Below are 21,247 nucleotides of genomic sequence, written 5' to 3' on the forward strand. Positions count from 1 at the left end.
ACCGCGGCTCGTGATGTCATGTTATGTAGAATGGTTATTACATTTCATGATATTTCACAGTATGTAGAATGGGTACATTTCATTATATTTCATCACAGTATGTAGAATGGGTGCATTTCATTATATTTCACAGTATGTAGAATGGTTACATTTCATTATATTTCACAGTATGTAGAATGGGTACATTTCATTATATTTCACAGTAGCCTATGTAGAATGGGCACATTTCATTATATTTCACAGTATGTAGAATGGGTACATTTCATTATATTTCACAGTATGTAGAATGGGTACATTTCATTATATTTCACAGTATGTCAATCAATCAATCAATCGTTATTATTAAAGTTCATTTTTTTCCAAGACCGGAACCAAACATTGAGGCCTTGATGTTCCTCCCAGTTGAAGTTAGGCTCGCACCTACTTCCGTTCCAAGATCCTATTGCCCGAAGGGACGGTCGCGCTGTGATTGGTTAGTCACTTGGTTAGTTAATATTTATCATATTATAGACATATTGTCCAAAGACAGATGACGGTTTGTTTTAAACTAATATAAATACGTTTATATGTAATAAAATAAATAGATATGATTTTATATTTATATCGATACATCTATCTTGAGTTTAATTTAATGAACGCGCTGTTGCCTAGCAACCAAGCAGACAATCCCAGTGTGGGCTGATCCCTCCGGGCTATGGGGGCGTCAGCAGCAACGTTGCAGCAGTGAAAACAAACGGTGGAAGGAACGCTAGCTAACCGTTTAGCGGCGAAACCAACAGACTGTCGCTTTAATCACTTCATTTCAACTTTAAACTCTAACTGCGTTAGGAAGTTAAATTTAATATAAATTACTCAGAATAAACATGGAGACCATTCTGGAGCAGCAGCGTCGCTACCACGAGGAGAAAGAGAGGCTAATGGATGCTAAAGCTAAAGAGATGCTACACAAGAAGAGCACGGTATGCTACATGCTAATGTTTATACTGTTATTACACACACACACACACACACACACACACACACCAGTTTTATTATTATTATGCCATAATGTCACTTATTACACATGTTGGTTTATTTTGAGAGAGAAATGGAACCAGATGGAATGTGGTTCCATTTGTACACAAACTAGTCAGGCTCCTACTTGGCCTCACCCCCCGAACCCACCTCACCCTAGCCCCACAAGCAGAACCCAAATGGTACTAAAGTTCTGGCATTTGGTAGACTTTACCCCATTGGGTCCTATTCCACGGTCGGGTGCCACCTGGTACCGAACAGAAATAAACATAAATACGTCGGATACGTCGTTGCGGCGCCGTTTGAGGGCTTCTGTTTGTTTGAGTTATTCTGAATGTGTGAACTATAAGTACCTATAAATACCGCTGCGAATTCTCCTGTGCCGCGGAAGCCGTTAAGTATTTTTAATCTATGTTTGATTAAAAATGTCGCTTCTTCCTACCTTGTTTATTGACACCTCATTGTACCGCCTATCTGGCTAGCTAGTGGTGCTATAGCTATGACGTTAGCCGGCAAAGCCAACCGCACATCGGGAGGCGGTACAATAAACGGTAAATAAACAAGAGGAAATCAAAGCGACATTTTTAATCAAACATGGATTAAAAATACTTAACGGCTTCCGCGACACAGGAGATATTCTCAGAGGTATGTATAGGTACTTATAGTTCGCACATTCGGAAACCATAACAGGAAAAAATGTAGTAATACCGCGCAGACAGACTAAACGAGGAGTTTGTTTATATCCGCGTTCCAACAATTGCATTAGAAAATTTTGTAATGTCGAGGAACCCTACATAAAGCGATCATCCAAATTTCATAAAAGCTTTATGGAGGGTTCCGAGAGGGGCTAACCTCACCCCTGCCCACTTTGACAGGCTGGGATGGCTTAGGGTCGACGACAGAGTACAGCATCTTGCAATGGGTCTGTTCCACAAGATTCGATACACCACCAAGATACCCATGTACCTGTCTAAATACTTCCTTAATGTAAACGAAGTCCACACCCACAACACCAGAGGGAGTGCAACAAACCATGTACAACCCAGGTTCGGCACAAACAAGGGACTAAATTCTTTTCGCTCCTATGCCACCAAAATGTGGAACGCCCTACCAACAGTCATTAAGACATGTGAATCCCTTGACTCCTTCAAAACCGCTCTCAAAGGGCACCTACGGACGGCTGCAATTCGAAACTGGCCTCTGTAAAATCTGAATCCCCCCCACCGCCCCCCCCCCCCTTTTCCCCTCACTGTATATGACATGTATCCTTTCCCTTTTTGCCTCCTACATGATGAATTCCTGTTCTGTTCTTTGACTACATAGAAGTGTCTATTTGTATGTCTCTAAATGTTTTGATGAATTGAACAATGTGGACCCTGTTGTAAATAAGTGTAATGCTTAATTGGGTCGTCCACTCACAGTTGACAGTCTCTGTATTGAGTTTGTGCTTAAAATGTACTGTAATTCTACAAACTGTTAATAAATATTTCAATCAATCAATCAATCAAAGAGTTACAGAGCTGTAAGTGTCCATTTGGTTCCATGTGTTACACTCTCAGAGTTACAGACCCATAAGGGTCCATTTGGTTCCACATGTGTTACTCTCAGAGTTACAGACCTGCAAGGGTCCATTTGGGGACCGCTTATAGCTCTGATCCATATCCTTCTAGAGCTATGGAACAGAGCTAGACCGCTTACAACCTTTACGACAGTGTGTGGGTTTATAAATCCGTTACGTGTGTGTGTGTGTGTGTGAGATAAACATTGAACTAATAAAACATATTTCCATTATTTTCAGCTCAGAGAACAGATCAACTCAGACCATCGAACCAGAGCCATGTTGGATGTAAGCACTAGCAGCAAAATATCTATTATTTAATATGGAATTAATGCAGAATTGAGCTCAGTTAATATCACACACTGAGCTTGTAGATCTGCTATTTTAGAAAAAAATCAAGAAAATGTGGTGGATGTCTTTGAATTTATATATATATATATTCTTTCAGAGGGAATGTTTTTTAATGTCTGGAACGGGGGTCCCTGGAACAACATATTTTCAGATGGGGGTCGGCGGCCAATTATTACATATATTTTTGGGGGTCCTTGACATGAAAATGAATGTAGAGAACGGCTGACATACAAACATGGTTTTTCAGAAAACTGTCAGAATTTAGAAGGCATTTGTAGAATCATTCTCGGGCTAAATGGGTTAATGTAATATAGATTATAATACGTTCTATTATAAATGCATCCATCGTAATAATATGTTTAATCATAAATGTTTCCATTCTGTACAGAGATACATGGAGGTGAGCTCCAGTCTCAGGGATTCCTACGAAGACAAAGACGGGTAAGAGACTAAACCCTAACATTACAGTACGGTACAGTACAGTAGGTTTTAGGTTTATTTATTTAGCACGTAGTACAAAAAAATAGACAACAACATATCAAAGAACAGATGGTTTAACAGATTAAAAGTTAATTAAGAACAATACAAAAGTCTACAAAACACAGACTGCACAAAAAAGGGAAATAAACAATACAACACACAAACGCACAAAAGAAAATATAACACATCAAAGTAAATCATGTAATCTACAGGGAGGAATAAATAAGATATTTCGTACAGTACAGTACAGTACACTACCATGACCATTCCTACGAAGACAAATAATAATAAATAAATAATAAGCTAGCCGTGTGTGTGTGCGCGCTGTATGGTTTACGTCAAGTCACGAAATCACTTGTTGCTGTGGATCGCTATGACACAGCGCTATGCTGGGACAGTCACAGAACAGATTAGTTGCAGCTCAGCATTGATTTGTGTGTTCCAGATAACCAACCTTGTGAATAGTCCTTATTGCTCTCTTTTGCAAAATGACAAGTCAATGAATTGATGTTTTGTAGTTGCTACCCCATACCTCAGCACAGTAATGGAAATATGGCAAGACTAAGGAACAGTAGAGGGTGTGAAGTGACTTAAGATCTAGAACCAGTTTTGCTTTATTTATGACTGCTATACTTCTAGCTACTTTATATTTTGTTTGTGATGTGTGTTTTCCAGCTAAGCCCATCGTCAATAAATTGTCACACCTAGAAATTTGTTTTCGTGCACCCGTTCAATAGCAACCCCATCTATTTGGATAGGAGTGTTAGTAGTAGTAATATGTGTGTAATATGATAATGATATGATAACTGTACTGGTGGATATGATACTGTATAGATGTATATGGAGGTGCCACACTAAAACTGTGGATTTTAGTTTGGCGTCGATTGAGACAAAGTTGGAAACCACTGGAGAAGCTTGCTAGGATTTGTGTGTGTGTGTGTGTGTGTGTGTGTGTACTCCTGCTGCGCAGCAGTGTGTGTCAGACCACTAGATGCTCAGTGAGACTCGATCAACGAGCATAAATGACCTGAGTGAAGCATTTATTCTCCCACACACACACGCTGCCTCACACACACACTAACCCTTTACACTCGACAGTTAAAGAGCTAATTAGGGTCCATTTGGTTACCAACTCCATTTAGCTGGGGACCACCTGGAACCCCCTCAAGGACCACTGGTTTAAGCGTTTAAGGTGATGTTTGGATGATACTGATGAAGATGTTGTCTATTCCTGCAGATAAACCAAGATGGGAGCGTACAAGTACATGCAGGAGTTGTGGCGCAAGAAGCAGTCGGACGTGATGCGTTTTCTGCTGCAAGTCCGTTGCTGGCAGTACCGCCAACTGTCCAACCTCCACAGAGCCCCCCGACCCACCAGGCCCGACAAGGCCTGCAGGCTGGGGTACAAGGCCAAGCAGGGTGAGTGTTTACTGGGTCTGTAGGCTGGGCTACAAGGCCAAGCAGGGTGAGTGTTTACTGCGTCTGTAGGCTGGGCTACAAGGCCTAGCAGGGTGAAGGCTCATACATAGTCTGGATTTACGGTGGTGGGGTGACCACCGAACTACAACATGACGTCACGAGCCATGGTGATCAGCAAACCACCGCCACCGCTCAGGCCCTTCTCTCTGTTTTTACTCACCACCGCTCAGCGTTATTTCAGCTCCGGTGATCAGCTCACCACCGAAAATCCAGACTATGAATAGGCCTTAAGGCCCTCATTTATCAACCGTGCGTTCGCCAAAATATGGCGAAAACATTTTCGACATTTACCATTTCCGGCAAAGCTTGAAATTGAACGTGACAACATTCAAAACCCACATCTGCTCCGCAGCTGGCGTACGCTTTTTCCTTGGCTGTTTTTCTGTCTTACACAAGCGGAGCAGCATTGTCTGAACTGCTGACACGCTGTCACAGGCATCTAAACATATGTTTTCGCTCCTAAAATGTTAATATAAAACGGTATGTGTATGTAAAAAAAAAGGGAGAGATTTCAAACTTTACAAGTAATTAAAATCGTGCAATTAAAAACAATATATCATGTTTACAATGTATTAGTTTGTGCTTAATCAAACAGTGCTTTACTGGCCTTGTTATGCAAGCGCACTTGTGAGATGATTTTGGAGCGCATGCGGTGATGCGGCATATGTGATTATGATATTATTTTAAAAAAGGCATAAATGGACTGCACGCCTTTATTTCCAAGTGACGATGACAAGCATACAGCTTGCCTATTTGTAGTAAGTACTAGCAGGCTATAGGCGTAAGGGGCTTAATCATTCACCATTTAAATAAGTGCTTAGACAGGTTTTGACAGTTTTGACAGTTCAGATAAAAGCGAGATCATTTTCGGGGCTCGGGAGGACGGGACCGCGGCGTGCGTCGCCAACACATACCAGCACACATGCAAGCGGCAAGCCTTCATCCATATGTTTATGATTCGTTCATCAATGATCAAATCAGAAATCACTACATAAACGTTGATTATGACTGCCTTGACGACATGATAGCCTCTCTCATGCTGCATGAGAGAGCTAGGCTATCATGTCGGCAGTCACCTACAGGACTTTAATATCACAGCAGTGCGCAGTCTTCGCCGTGCACTGCGCACGAATGGGTAAAATTAATATAGGCCAGCCTACAAACTAATTCCATTCATGGCGATCAATCAATCAATCAATCAATCAATCAATCTTTATTTATATAGCACATTTTTCAGGCAGCGAGTGCAGTTCAAAGTGCTTTACAGTAAGAACAAAAAAGTAATAATGATAAAAATAATATATATATATACATATACATACACATACGATGCGATACGATGCGATGTCGATGTGTCATGTATATGCGTGCATGCGTGGACATGACAGCAAGGCAAGCGAGAGGGAAACAGACAGGGTAGGCCTACAACTTTATTTAATTCATGCAGGTGTTCGTTCTTTATTTATTTAACAAGACACCAGTTAGTTCGGCTTGCAAGTTGCGTGTGCGTCTGTGTGTGTGTGTGTGTGTGTGTGTGTGTGTGTCAAGAGAGGGGGGTGTGGGCAGCAAGGCACGGGAGAAACGTATTTTTTCCTGTAACCCTGGTTACCAAACTTACCAGCCGTCGTATTGCAATTGTTCATGTCGCAAAAACGAGGGCGAGGCTTGATTTCATAGGGCGTGCCAGATAGATTTCAGCCGTCACATTTGTTAACGTCAGAACGAAATTAAGGAAGGATCAGCTGTTTGCGATCACTTTATAAATGCCGTGGCGAGTGGCCGTGGGTGTACTACGAAACCTGCACTCGAATCTGTGGCAGATTTTACACTTGATTGATAAATGAGGGCCTAAGTGTTTACTGGGTACATTAAGGTCTGTAGGCTGTTTTTAACTCATCTTTGCTTCTGGGAGGTCCCTGGAACGACATATTTTCAGATGGGGGTCGGCGCCCATTTAAATAGTTTTTGGGGTCCTTGACATGAAATAGTTACAAATGATGTAGAATGTGGTCCTAAATGGGTTACTGTGTTCTATTCCAACAGGCTACGTCATTAGCGTATGTTTTCTTTTTTTCCAACAGGCTACGTCATTAGCGTATGTTTTCTTTTGTTCCAACAGGCTACGTCATTAGCGTATGTTTTCTTTTGTTCCAACAGGCTACGTCATCTACCGTATCCGCGTGCGCCGTGGCGGTCGTAAACGCCCCGTGCCGAAGGGAGCCACCTACGGCAAGCCCGTTCACCACGGAGTCAACCAGATCAAGTTCGCCCGCAGCCTGCAGTCCACCGCTGAGGTGAGTCTGACCCTAACCGGTTAGTCGACCGTTAAGAAACATCCGGATATTATTATCAGCTTTAACGGTTAATTTGCATAATAATAAATGCGTGTTCTGATCTTAAATCCCTTTATTTTAGATCGTTTTTAGTAATAGTACAACATAAACATTACAGAGACTGTAGTTGTCACTGTACAATACTTTAAAACAGTTGTCATGTTGCACACATGCCTAAAATTGCTCTTGTTTGCGCCGCCCAGCTTGTCACACTCCAGGCTGCATGAACAGCGCTCTGGCTCTGTTTTCTGCCCCCTCAATGTCCCCGTTCTCTGTTGTACTTCAATGGCTAGTTGGCGACAAGCCTACAACGGTAGCGTTGCGGTAGTCAAAATGTAAGCGAGTGACAGGCTGACAGCGAGACGAGATTAACACATGTCGACCGTATCAATGCAGAGACCTACATTATTAAATCCATTATTGGCCATTTGGCCTGGAGGGAGAACGTTTACAGCCGCTGTCGCTTCCTCCTCAACCTCCTCCTCCTATCCGTCTCCCGAGTCCCCACACTAGCACGGCTTACGGCTATCAAGTTAGCCATGTGCTATCGATGTTTGAGGGTTTTCTCGTCAGCGAAAAGTCAACAAACAGAACACGGTGACATGCATGCTGATCTTCCTTAATAATAAAAAAAAGGCTTAGCCCATGCGTCCAGTGGCTTTATAGGTATAGGTTGCTTAGATCTGGACTGGATTTATTTATGTTTTGGACTAGAACCGGCGGACCTCTGTACTGTAGACGCGCAGATGCATGCATCATGCAGATGCGAATATGCGATGCGTTGTTTATTGATGATTAAGCCTACAACAATTTATATTGTTAAATGTTGCTTTTTAGTTTGTCTTTTAAAAAGGAGCATAAATAAATGTATACCATTCGTCTACCAACTTTAATTATGCAGCCTATACATCATGCATATTACATTTGGGGTAGCGGTAGCCTATTAAAAAAGAAAATAAATCAACCACTATCCGTTAATGACCCGGTTAATCCTATCGGCTAACCGGCTGGGAAACTATCCGTTACTGACATCCCTAGTAGTAGTGTGGACGTACACACAGCCTGCAGTCCACCGCTGAGGTGAGTCTGACCCTAACCTGGGATAGTGTACAGTAGTAGTGTGGACGTACACACTAGGGGTGCAACGGTTTTCAACCGAAAACCGAACCGTTCGGTTCCACATACACGGTTCAATGCGCTCTAATGAACCGCGCTATTTCGGTTTGCATTAATTCATTTATTACAGCTGCGAAGAATGTATTTCTCGGTCACACACCGTCCTACTAAGAAGTCTAGCACTCTTTCGGTCACAGAAGTGTAGCACTCTGTCGGCCCACCCCCTACACACACACACACACACACAGAGAGAGAGAGACGGCATGATGAGGAGAATCCAGCACTCGTCTTTAAACGTCGTTCTTGGAATAATTATTGATCGTCATACACAGAGACACACACAGCGGAGTAACCTCGCGCCAACAGGCTTCTAAGCACGGTCGTTGTAAGTTTGTTCAGATCTGATTCTGCACTCGCTGTTTGAGTGCTAATTAAGAGGGAGAGTGAGAGCATAAACAACCCGCAGCAGGACATTCATTCCGTCAGAAAAGTACCAACAAAATACTCCCATGTCCAATCCATGACTGTAGATAGAAGCCCTTCTTCTAATAATATAAGCATAATATCCTTAAATCCTCATGTAGACTTATTGTAAACTTTTGTAGGCTATTTTTCTGAGACACGACGCATTCACTGTGAATTACTCCCCTCCCAGGAGGCACTCTCCTCTCCTCTTTCCTGCATGTGCTTAATGCCCCGTGTGAGCGCATAGGTGCATTTATTTCCCCTTGAAAATAATGATGAGGCACATTAAAATAGCAATATAAGGTATTTTTTCCCCTTTAAAATAATGAAAAGGCAGAAATGCCTAATAAAATAATATATGCTAAAAAAAGAGAAGGAAAGAAAATGCTTTTTTGAGTGGTGCAAGCCACTGCCTGGCTGGCTGGCTGGGTATGAGCATGAAAACAGCGTGGTTTTTTCACCACCTGTGCACAACCTAACACACACGCACATTATTAACTGTATATATGATGATTTTGTGTGTGCCAGTACAGTGACACTAGTACAGTACAGTACAGTAGAGGGTACAGTAGGGCGCGTTCCTGGGGATCACTTCACAAGGGGGTATTTTTTTTTACTGTACCGAAACCGAACCGAAACCGTGGCCCCCATACCGAGGTTCGAACCGAACCGTGGTCTAACTGAACCGTTGCACCCCTAGTACACACAGCCTGCAGTCCACCGCTGAGGTGAGTCTGACCCTAACCTGGGATAGTGTACAGTAGTAGTGTGGATGTACACACAGCCTGCAGTCCACCGCTGAGGTGAGTCTGACCCTAACCTGGGATAGTGTACAGTAGTAGTGTGGATGTACACACAGCCTGCAGTCCACCGCTGAGGTGAGTCTGACCCTAACCTGGGATAGTATACAGTAGTAGTGTGAAAGTTTTTCAGATGTAGTTCATTTGGAGCGTTTGGTACTGTGGACTGAACTGAAGATGGACATCTAACATCGTTTAGTCAGACGGGACGAGACAGGACATCGTATCGTTGGTACTAAACGTAACGAGGAAGAGGTTTGTTAGTTTCTGTGCTGAAGGAAAACCAGTGCTATTACCATCTCTATTGCTGTGTTCACACTACACAGGCAGATGCAAAGACGTTAATTCTCAATTAGCTGCAATTTGCAACTGTAGGGTTTTTTTAATAATGGGATTAATCTAGAGTTTCAATACCTTCCATTGACTCCCCATTCATCCAAACTGCATCTGCGATCTGCTTAAACGTTAAACTCACCAACGTTGCAGCTGTAGGGGAAGGCTTGAATTATCCTCTTTCAATCCGTAGAGCTTTTGTTTCTTAAAAAATCCACCGTAGAGTGTAGACATGTTATGAGCTACTTCATGTCAAGAAATTCTGTGCCGGTGTGTTGGAGTTTGGAAGTCACTGAACGGCCCTGCGTTCCACCTGTTTAGAATTTGCACATAATGCAGGAGGCAGCAGCGCGACCCCATAATAAAAATGAGTGCTGCCAAACTGCAACACTTTGAAAAATAAAAAGAATCACCTGCACAGAATTTATTGACAGAAAGTAGCTCATCATAACATGTCTACGTGGATTTTTATGAAACAAACCCTTTGCAGATTGAAAGAGGATAATTAAAGGTTTCCCTACAGCTGAAATGTTGGTGAGTTTAATGTCGTTTAATACAAGCAGATTGCAAAAGCAATTTGGATGAATGAGTTGTCAATGGAGGGTATTGTGGGGCACGGTGGCACTGTAACTTCTTTGTCGTGTTTGGGCAGCCAATCGGGGCCCTGGATTTTCGTTGGCAGCAAAAATGCCTGCACTGAGAGTCAGCCAATCACATTCTTTGTCGATTTTGGGCGGCCAATCGCGGTCCTGGTTAAGACTGCAGGTCCCGGCTGCAAGAATCTCAGAACGGCATGTCTGAATAAAAACAAATCACACGTGACCACAACACGACAGCACCCTGCAGCTTCACGACAACGAAATAACATGGAACAATAACATTTGTTGCTTCGATCATCAAGTCAGAATGACCGTGAGTTAAATCTATATTCTTATTGTTTTGTATAATGTGACACGTTGTGTCTTTTTTTTGCATAGCGGCCGTATTGCATTGCATAGCCCATAGCGTATAAATGACTATCCCCTCTCGGAACCCCCTGGGTCAGCTTGATCTATCGTGCCGACGCATGGAGTCTTAAAAAAATGTCAGAACCATTGGGTTCTGACTTGTGGGGCTAATAAATGACTATAATGGTATAACTCGGTTGCTGTGTTTCAGGGTTGAGCTGCTTAACGCATGCGCTGGCGTCTGACAGCAGCGTCTGACAGCAGCTCCCGCTAAACCCGATCACTTTTAAACTTTTTAGCCTTTATTTTATCTGTGGGTTTGCCACATTATAAACTCGGGAGTTTTAATTCAGCACAAAAGTTCCGTGCAATAAACGGAGTTAACAATGTGACGTTCTAGGAGCCTCACATAGCCAGCCTTCATCTGCCTGTACAATGCATGTCCACGCATGATATGATTGTATATTTGTACGTCTCTTGTTATGATGAAATGAAAATGGTGCACCCTAGTACATGTGTAATGTGTAATGCTTTGTAGGCTACTATAGGCTAATGAATTGTAGGCTATTAATGACTGAATTTGCATGAGGAGTGACACAACACAGATTTCAATTTCAGTTATTTTTGTTAGATTTGTAGCTCAGTATAGCAGAAGACAAAGTCATAATAGTCAAAGTTTAATGCAGTGGGTTTCAACCCTTTTGTATCAAGGCCCATTATGTAGTCAGCATTTGAGCCACAGACCACCATTTGATGCAATGCAGTTCTTTGTTTTATAGCTAGATCTGATCACCTTTCAATGCAATGGCAGGCAGAGATTCTTGACTTTTACACAGGCTCCATTCATGCAGCATATTGAGGTAGAATGTAAGAAGGGGGAATATGCTAAAGAGTTCATACCAAGCATATTCTAATTGTTGGTTTGTTTGTTGTTGTTGACTTCGCTGTTTTCTTCAAACATGCAGAATGGATCCTTCATTCAGAAAGGAGAGGGATGGTACTCCGTGTCTGGTAGACTCTTGGCCAGCCACAAAAGCCAAACAGGAGAGAAGGCCATGGGTTCGACCCCTGTCACCAGAGAGAGTAAGGCAGGCTGCGCTGGATGCTGTTGTGCGTCTTGGTGCGATGACACCGGCCACAATAATTATATTTACAAGCTACTATTTACATGCTACAAGTAAAAAGCACAAAGTAAAAACTACCTAAAAAGTTGTATTTTATATTCTGTTTACAAGCTAAAAAGCACTATTTCTAACTATTTTAAGTAAACCTACCTGGTTTAAAAATGTAAGTATTATTATGTTAAATGTTATAGGCATGTTATATCGTTGCTGTCAGGCAGAAATAGCTCATCAGTGGTTTTCAACCCTTTTCATATAAAGGCCCACTGTTCAATTGACATTATGAGCCATGGACCACCATTCAATTAGATCTAGCCTCTCAGACCCCAAACTAAAGAATATTTTGTCATTGGATAACATTTCGTCCACAATTCCATGCTGAAAAGTAAGTTTTGGTTTGGACATATGGTTTATTTCTGCCTGGCGGACAGAGACGATATATTCAATAGGCCTACATGCAAAATTGTTGCACTATAAAAAATATTACTGCACTGTTTTTTTTGTTGCTTTGTTTTTTTGCATTTGTAATAAAATATCACTGATATCACATGGGGTTCTTTTATGGTATACCATCACACTTGTATTTTAAGGTAGTATGTATGTTATTCATTCAAGTCAAGCATCGTTTGTAAGTAATGTTTGTATCATCTCACTCACATCAATGTTGTCTTATCTGACATGCAATGGAAACGAGTAAGCTATGTTATGTTATGCATTGTGCACCTCTTTCCATGTGGCATAATGCCGCATGGCTAATTTGCATACGATGGTCCTAATTTAAATATATGTTAATTAGCCATGTGCTATCGTGGATCATGTGGTATCAATGCTCGTGGGTCTCTGTGATTGGCCAAGCGTTGATTTTCTGCCTTGCTCAAGGGCACGTCGGGACCGAGACAATTGGGCGATACCCTTGGCACAGTTGGTAGTGCTGTCGCCTCACAGCTAGAAGGTCCTGGGTTCGATTCCCGCTCGGGGCGCCGTGGGTGCTGGCGGCGTGTTTCCTCCTCCGCGTCATCAGTGCCCATACCCGAAGGCGGGGTTGGCGAAAGGGCCTTTCTGTGTGGAGTTTGCATGTTCTCCCTGTGTCCCCTAGGGTAGGTACCCTCACAAAAACATGCAGTAATCCTGGTCTCTAAACTGCCTCCCCCTGGCCAGCTAGGGCGCCTGATGGAGGGGAAAGGAACTGGTTGGAATAACGTGTTCCTTCCACGCGCTACGTCCAACCAGGGAAACTCCCCCCTGTCAGGTGTAAAGGAGCAACTTGGACAGGAAAGGAAGCATGAGTTAAGTCCGTTGCTCTCCCCAGGTTGGCGGAGGGTGTGTAGAGCCCAGGATCACATTAGATGATTGACACAGGGGTGAAAAATTGATTCATCCATTATAAAAAAATATCTAGAGTTGCAAAACTGCGGCAAATTTTTAATGGAAATTGGAAGCCATCGACATGAAGATGCAAAGTTACAAAACATTGAGCTGGTTTACAAATATACAGAGCTTTATATCTGCCTGTGTGAACGCAGCATAACACGATGGAACAGCAGCCTGTGATGTAGGAGAATGGTGTAAAACTGTTGCACACGTTTCGACAGAATATAGTTCTTATATTCTACATTATATAAACCTGTATTGTGTCAAAACGTTGGGGAAATAAAAGGTAGTGGTTTCATTGTGGCTACGAGCTGACCTTCAGTCAAATCGCTGCTGCTGGTCACTAAACTAATCTTCAAATTTCTATTTCTATAGCGGATCTACAAGCTCAGTGTGTCACATTTTGACAGTGTGAGCTTGTAGATTTTCAGCTTTTGCTACTTCTGCAGATGAGATTAGATTTGTAGATTTAGTTTTTGTGGAAGTGCTTTAATGTGTAAATATTGAACCGATGAAAAGTATTCCATTTCCCGTTGGCTTCATTTTCCCATAGCTTTATTTGAATGGCTCTGAAGCTGGAGTGCAGGGGACTGTTGCTGTGGGGACTGGTTGTGCACAGAGCCCATGGGACTGTCTGTGTGGGGCTGGTTGTGCACAGAGCCCATGGGACTGTCTGTGTGGGGCTGGTTGTGCACAGAGCCCATGGGACTGTCTGTGTGGGACTGGTTGTGCACAGAGCCCATGGGACTGTCTGTGTGGGACTGGTTGTGCACAGAGCCCATGGGACTGTCTGTGTGGGGCTGGTTGTCCACAGAGCCTGTGGTGGGCAAGAGTAACTGACATTCTGTGTTATTCCTGTGGTTCTATAGGAGCGTGCTGGTTGTAGAAGGTTCATGTCAGGGTGTTTGACAGTATTTTTCCTGTCTTCCTAAAGAAGTGTAACTGACAGTATTTTTCCTGTCTTCCTATAGAAGTGTAACTGACAGTATTTTTCCTGTCTTCCTATAGAAGTGTAATTGACATTGTGTATTTCTTCGTATCGGGGCGTGCTGGTTGCATGGCTGCACTGTAGTTGCTAAACATTACTACATAAAGAAATGTGACACCTGGAGTCATAACTACTACATTAATACATACAAGAATAACTAAATGAATTGGGCAGCCAACCAGTGCTGCACCATTCTGGCTCACATTTAGAAATTAATCTAAAATCTAGATCTCAATCAGATTAATTGTGCAGCACTAGCTGGTTGTAGAGGGCTGCTGATGAGGTGTTTTTGTAATCCTATCTTCCTTTGGCATTGATAAAAAGATAGGCTTTGAAAGATTTTATCCATCCTTGCATGGATTACAGTTCTCATTCGCCACGACTGATTTCACTCATTTGGATTCCAGAGAAAACCAGCAGGTCTTCTGTGACTCCATGCTGCTGCGCACCGAGAATGGCAGATCTAGCTTGTAGATCAGCTATATTTTCGGTCATTAGTTATTTTAAGATGAAAGAGTATTTGACGTGATCAAAACTAGCAATAGAATCATCTCTCAGAAACACGAATGGTCTCACACAAAATGTCATGAGTTCTTCAGCTGGTCGGCCTAAAACCTCATTACGTTATCGGTCTTGAGATTAAATGTTTTATTTATTCCATGAGAGGTATAACTGACACTGTGTATTTCCTGTCCTCTCATTGGTTGTAACTCACACTGTACTTTTCCTCTCCTCCAACAGGAGCGTGCCGGGCGTCACTGCGGCGGCCTGCGCGTGCTCAACTCCTATTGGGTGGGAGAAGACTCCACCTACAAGTTCTTCGAGGTGATCCTGATCGACACGTTCCACAAGGCCATCCGTCGCAACCCCGACACCCAGTGGATCACCAAGGCGGTGCACAAGCACCGCAGAGACTCCAGACCTCTACATATATTTTCTGTTCACTGAAGAGCAGCAACTGCCAATTAATTTGTTTATAGATTCAAGCTTGCTTTGTCATTCTTTCCAACTGCAGCAGCAGGAAAAAAACTATTGTTTCTCCTAGTTAAAAGACAACACAGGCTCATACAAGAATAAATATATCAAGTGCAAGACAATACTCTGAATATAAATACGTCATAAAAAGAAGTTTATACAGCAGAATGTATCTACAAAGACCTTTATATAATGGTTTAAACGGCTTCAGTTCACAATCCTTACACTGCTGATGGTGAAAAGGCCTTTACCTCTACACTTTATTTTCTGTGGTTTGGTTTCCCATTCAATTCAAACTACCAGTTTGATTATGTTGTACATCAAACGGAAAATAATTTAAAGTTAAACTAGAGTGTTAAGATGTGACCAGAAGGAAATTAAAGAAAATGTATTCCTGCTCATTGGACGTCCAATAATTATAAATTCAAGAAATCCAATTTCCAATGAATGTTATCGGTCGGTCACTAGCTTTCTGTTTCTCTATCACAGTTACTGACATGTGGATGAAACAGCAGACGCAGGACATCGACTCTGCTTTGGACCCGGAGAGCAAAGACCGCTCGTCTGAGAAACTGCAGCCGCCGTCTGTGTCCGTGAGCCATCACCAACACCACTGAGGGGAGGAGATTGTGTTTTCAGCCAGGTTGGCATTTAATGCTCCTCCCACCTCCGGTGAACTCTCACATTTCTGACATTGAGGCACAGGAACACTTTGGTCACTTTATTTTATATAAAGTATATTTATTGGTTTTTCACTTGGGTCACTTTGTGAGTGTGTGTTGGTGTTTCTCGCTTATCAAATCAAGGAGACAACAAGATAAATCAGGTCTGTGTGTTCAGACTGGCAGCTGAATCCAGTCTGAATCAGATCTGTGCAAGATCCAGATTGGAATGCGATCTGTTTAAATAACTAAACACAAAACAAGTCACATGGAATCCGATTTATATTGCGTTCAGACTGAGACGGATCTCCTGAATGAGATTTGAATCAGACTTGAAACCACCTCTGAATGTGGCTCAAGTCGCATTTGTAAAAATCGGATTCCACTTGTTTGTGTTTAGACAAATCAGATTCCAGTCTGGATGTGGCACAGATCTGATTCAGATTATTTTTTTTCCTTCTCAAAAACGTTTGAAGCGCAATTAATTGCAATTAATATTGTTAATAATAGTAATAATAATAATAATAAAACTTTAGTTGTATAGCACCTTTCATGACATGAAATGCAGCTCAAAGTGCTTTACAGAGCAATGGAGGGGAAAAAAAGAAAAGGAAGGCAATACAGTGAGGACATGAATAACAAAAAATAAATTTTCAATTAAAATAAATGTTGTAGTGGGTCTTGAGCTGTGCTTTAAAAATGTCTACAAAGAGGCTTCCTGACGAAGGTACAGTGGGAGCTTGTTCCATGCCGTCGGCCCGTAGAAGCAAAAAGCTGCTGGTGAGATCTCCAAATATAGTTGCTCTGTGGATTTATTTTAAAATTCACGTCTCCCCAAGAATCTCCTTTAGTTCACTTTAGTATGTGTGCCAAAAGTGTGCCTTTGAGCCCTGCTTTACAGTGAAACTCAACAGGGAGACTATCTTACATCATACATGTATATTATTTTTAATCTATGGAGCAACTATTGGACAACAGACACGAATATGTGTAGTTACATTGTGGCATGGAAACCACACAGCTCAAAGCTCCACCAATAAACATAATATGTCTTTGCACGTTAAGTAATCTGGTGTGGTGAGTTATTATGAATAATAGTCAGGTTTTCTTTTTTTTTTCTTTTCAGTTAACCCATTTAGGCCTGATGTCGAAATTTAACAAATGTCTGAAATACCTCATGTTTCTCTATCAGTGGTGCTCAATATTTCATGTCGACGACCCCCAGAATTATGTTTATTTGGCCACCGACCCCCATCTGAAAATATGTTGTTCCAGAGACCTCCCCAGAAGCAAATGTATGAGTTAAAAATGTTCGCTCTGAAAGAATATATATTTATTCAAAGATTTGCACCACATTTTCACGATTTTTCAAAAATAGCAGACCTACAAGCTCGCTGCCGCGCTATGAGCTTGTAGATCTCCTATTTTTCAACAGCTAGTTGAAAAGTTAAATTATTGTTAAACAAGATGTCTACACAATTAGAGCATGTAGAACAGTAGAATAGTTGTCATTTTCATCGTTTGCCTGTTATGCCTGGTTAAATGTCATCAAATGGTGGTCCGTGGCTCATATGCTGAATAAATAATATAACTTGATATGAAAAGGGTAAGGCGATACTGCTCAAAGAACATAGATCTCTGTTTTTGTTAGCATCGGCCTATAGACGGGTCTGCAGAGCGGTGCCCTGCAGGCAATCGGCATCAAATGAAGCACAGCTTGACACAGACAAAAATGAACCGATCTACAAGCTCACAACGTGCTGCGGAGTGATCCTATGTCCTAGGATAGGTGGTCTAGTAGCAAAGATTTGGCACAACGTTTGTATGTATGTATGGATGGTTCTAGACCTGTTACTGGTCTTCTCCACTTGAGGGCGACACAGACCGTAGAATAAAAACGGATTCAGCTCTGTCTTTCACAATCTAAACTCATTGTCAAATAAAATAAAAACGGCGCCCTGTTTTCCTTTGAGGGTGACGGATGCCGTCGAATAATAACAGAGAGACTTAACTTAGCAAGGGATGCTTTTTAAACCAGTAGAAATCTTTAGGGACAAACGGCAGCATGTTTCCTTCTCAAAACTGTTTTAAATAGTCTAGAAGCTTCAGATATTAACATGGTGACATCCACTATGAATATGAATGTTATAACACTAGTTTAACTAACTAATTTAAAATAATCCATTCGTAAAACAAATAACCAACTAATTTAAAATAATCCATAAACATATATTATATAACTAAAACGTTATCTCACACTTTACATCGGTATATTTATTTACCTTCGTATCATAATTATAATCCTCGGTAGGCGAACACGGATCCTCGTACATACCAGCCTTACGTTACCATTCGGCTAAAGAGCCAGATCTAATAGGTAGATGTGTGCCACCCACTATAGCCTACATTGAAGGTGTAGTGTGCTGTAAATAGCGGGTCTACAAACCCACAGCGCGTCTCTGATGCAGCTCGTTGTGGGCTTGTAGCTCTGACGATAGCGCCCCTGGTGGTTAGTCTACCAACTTTGTGTAATGTAAATGTCCGTGTGTTTTTTATTAGTAATTGAATATTAGGACCACAATGGAAACACTGTTATCCTTTAGACCAAAGTCTCACTTTAAATCTGTGCTATATATATTTTTCATCTAATAAACTAACTAAAAAAATAGCGAAATAACGAATTAACTATCTAATTTAAAATAATCCATTCATTAACATAATTTAATAATATTTACTTTCGCCCGGTACATTTATGAACCGTCGTATAACGGTGCAGAGCGCCGAAAATAGATCTACAAGCCCACAGGGCGTCGAGGACGCAACGCAACAATCACACTGCTTTAAACTGGGCTGTGATGCAAAATGTATTGAAAGTGGGTATTAACTTAGTAACTTTAGTAATGTGCGTTGTAAAATGAAAGCGTCGAAATTCTGCCGTTAAACGCTGCATTTCCGCTTACTCTTTGAGTACATTAAGGTTCTAACTAGGGTAGGTATTAGTTAGGTTTATAACTGGCTATTTGAGTACATTTAGGCTACACATGTTGCCCTATGAATGCTTCCTAAAACATGCATTCTAAACATACAACACAGCACAGATACAGCAGAATGTAGTCTCTGATGCCACCTGGTGGTGACAACCGACAACTGCAGGATGCGGCAGCGTGTATTTCCATCCGTACGACTCTTGTCGAAAACAGCCGATGTTTGGCTCCGTCTAATCAGCAAATTTAGAATTTCCGGTTTGAGAGGGCTCCGTCTAATGAGCAAATTTAAAATTTCCTGTTTGAGAGCTAGCAAATTTAAGACATCCGGTTGCCTTCAGAATAAAATTATGTTTGGCTCCGTCTTATCGGCAAATTTAGGATTTCCGGTTTGAGAGGGCTCCGTCTAATGAGCAAATTTAAAATTTCCTGTTTGAGAGCTAGCAAATTTAAGACATCCGGTTGCATTCAGAATAAAATTATGTTTGGCTCCGTCTAATCGGCAAATTTAGGACTTCCGGTTTGAGAGGACTCCGTCTAATGAGCAAATTTAAAATTTCCTGTTTGAGAGCTAGCAAATTTAAGACATCCGGTTGCCTTCAGAATAAAATTATGTTTGGCTCCGTCTAATCGGCAAATTTAGGATTTCCGGTTTGAGAGGGCTCCGTCTAATTAGCAAATTTAAAATTTCCTGTTTGAGAGATAGCAAATTTAAGACATCCGGTTGCCTTCAGAATAAAGTTAGGGTTATTTAATTAGACAGGGCCTAGCTACGCGCTAGCCGCTAGCTGACCAGCTAGCTGTGTGTCTTCATGACCTAAAAACGACACTTTATTTGTTGTAAAACTTTCTTTTTTTGAATCGACAGTTTGTGTTAAATAATCTTCAATTTTTTAGAACAACAATGAAACACTTAAACACGTATTAATATAATATCCATGAAGATAGCATAAAGCTAACGATAGCTAAAGCTAACTTTAGCTTTAGTTGATCTTTTAAATGTCCTCCTTAGTATAAATATAATATTAATAATTAATATATACTCTAAGATGTCGTCACTGTTTTGTTGTTCTATTCTTAGAGTATAAAAGTAATATTATTTATCGTAATTATTAATGTCCTCACTATATTATTTACTGCTATTATTTTAATGTTTTATTCCTGCTTTTTTTTCTCCATTCATTTCTCTGTAAAGCACTTTGAGCTGCATTTCATTTCATGAAATGTGCTACAAATAAATAAATAGTTTTATTATTATTATTTTATTAACGCACACTGCGCATGCTCAGTTCCGCTCGCACGACAACAGCCGAGTGACGTAGTTCGGCACTTCGGCTGTTCCCGGCGGTCTGTTGGACACTGTTGGACGGAGAAGTATAACTGTAGCTCTGTCAGAAACACTGTTGGACGGAGAAGTATAATTGTAGCTGTCAGTATAATTCAACCTATGAATTCAACCGCCAGATGGCGCTTTTACCCACTTTTCACTGCATTTTGCAGTGATTACATGCAAACATGTAGACAAAAGCACACAGTGGCGTAGGAACGGTTAGAGACGGAACTGATCTGTTAATTAAAGTGTTTGTTCCAGACTTTTTAACGGCTGCACACCGGATGTTTTCCAAATATCAAAGATGGCGTGGCTCCGTCTTATGAGCTAATTTAGAACTTCCTGTCTGAGAGCTAGCTAATTTAAGACATCCGGTTGCCTTCAGAATAAAATAAGGTTATTTAATTCGTTATTTAAATAATTATTACATTACATTATTAGTATTATTATTACATTACAGTTATTGTAAAGACACACATTATGTTTCTGTGTAAAAATAAGTAATTAAATTACATAAAAAAGTTATCTAAATGGATAAATGCTATTCACTGGAGTGCATGGACTTTATAAAGTGGACACTGGACAAAAGACGGCTCCGCGAGGCAACTATCTGGACATACCCACACGTTCGGGAAGATGTCCTCTACCACCCCACAGTCTCTGCTAAGCGGGAGAGGTGTAAAATTCACAGCAGCAGAGCTTCTACTGGGGTCAATGCAAAAAAAAATACCGTTTCCGGACCCAGAATGGACACTGGACAAAGAGGCCTCCGCGAGGCAACTATCTGGACATACCCACACGTCCGGGGAGATGTCCTCTACCACCCCACAGTCTCCGCTAAGCGGGAGAGGTGTAAAATTCAGAGCAGCAGACCTTCTATTGGGGTCAACACTCAAAAAAGTGCCGTTTCCAGACCCAGAATGGACACTGGACAAAGAGG

The 21,247-nt window shown here is 41.5% G+C and overlaps 1 protein-coding gene across 1 annotated transcript; it reads left to right on the forward strand.

Moving 5' to 3' along the window:
• The first annotated feature begins 713 nt into the window (after window positions 1-713).
• Window positions 714-16,086, forward strand: LOC308310838 (large ribosomal subunit protein eL15-like). The gene is made up of 6 exons (XM_080757282.1): window positions 714-959; window positions 2,813-2,860; window positions 3,312-3,364; window positions 4,641-4,822; window positions 7,040-7,176; window positions 15,098-16,086. The coding sequence occupies exons 4-6, from the start codon at window positions 4,651-4,653 to the stop codon at window positions 15,302-15,304; spliced, it is 516 nt and encodes a 171-aa protein (XP_080613408.1). The 5' UTR covers window positions 714-959; window positions 2,813-2,860; window positions 3,312-3,364; window positions 4,641-4,650; the 3' UTR covers window positions 15,305-16,086.
• The last annotated feature ends 5,161 nt before the right edge of the window (window positions 16,087-21,247 follow it).

This window comes from Protomyctophum bolini, assembly GCF_963924005.1.
Source record: "Protomyctophum bolini genome assembly, chromosome: 23".
Classification (NCBI taxonomy): Eukaryota; Metazoa; Chordata; class Actinopteri; order Myctophiformes; family Myctophidae; genus Protomyctophum; species Protomyctophum bolini.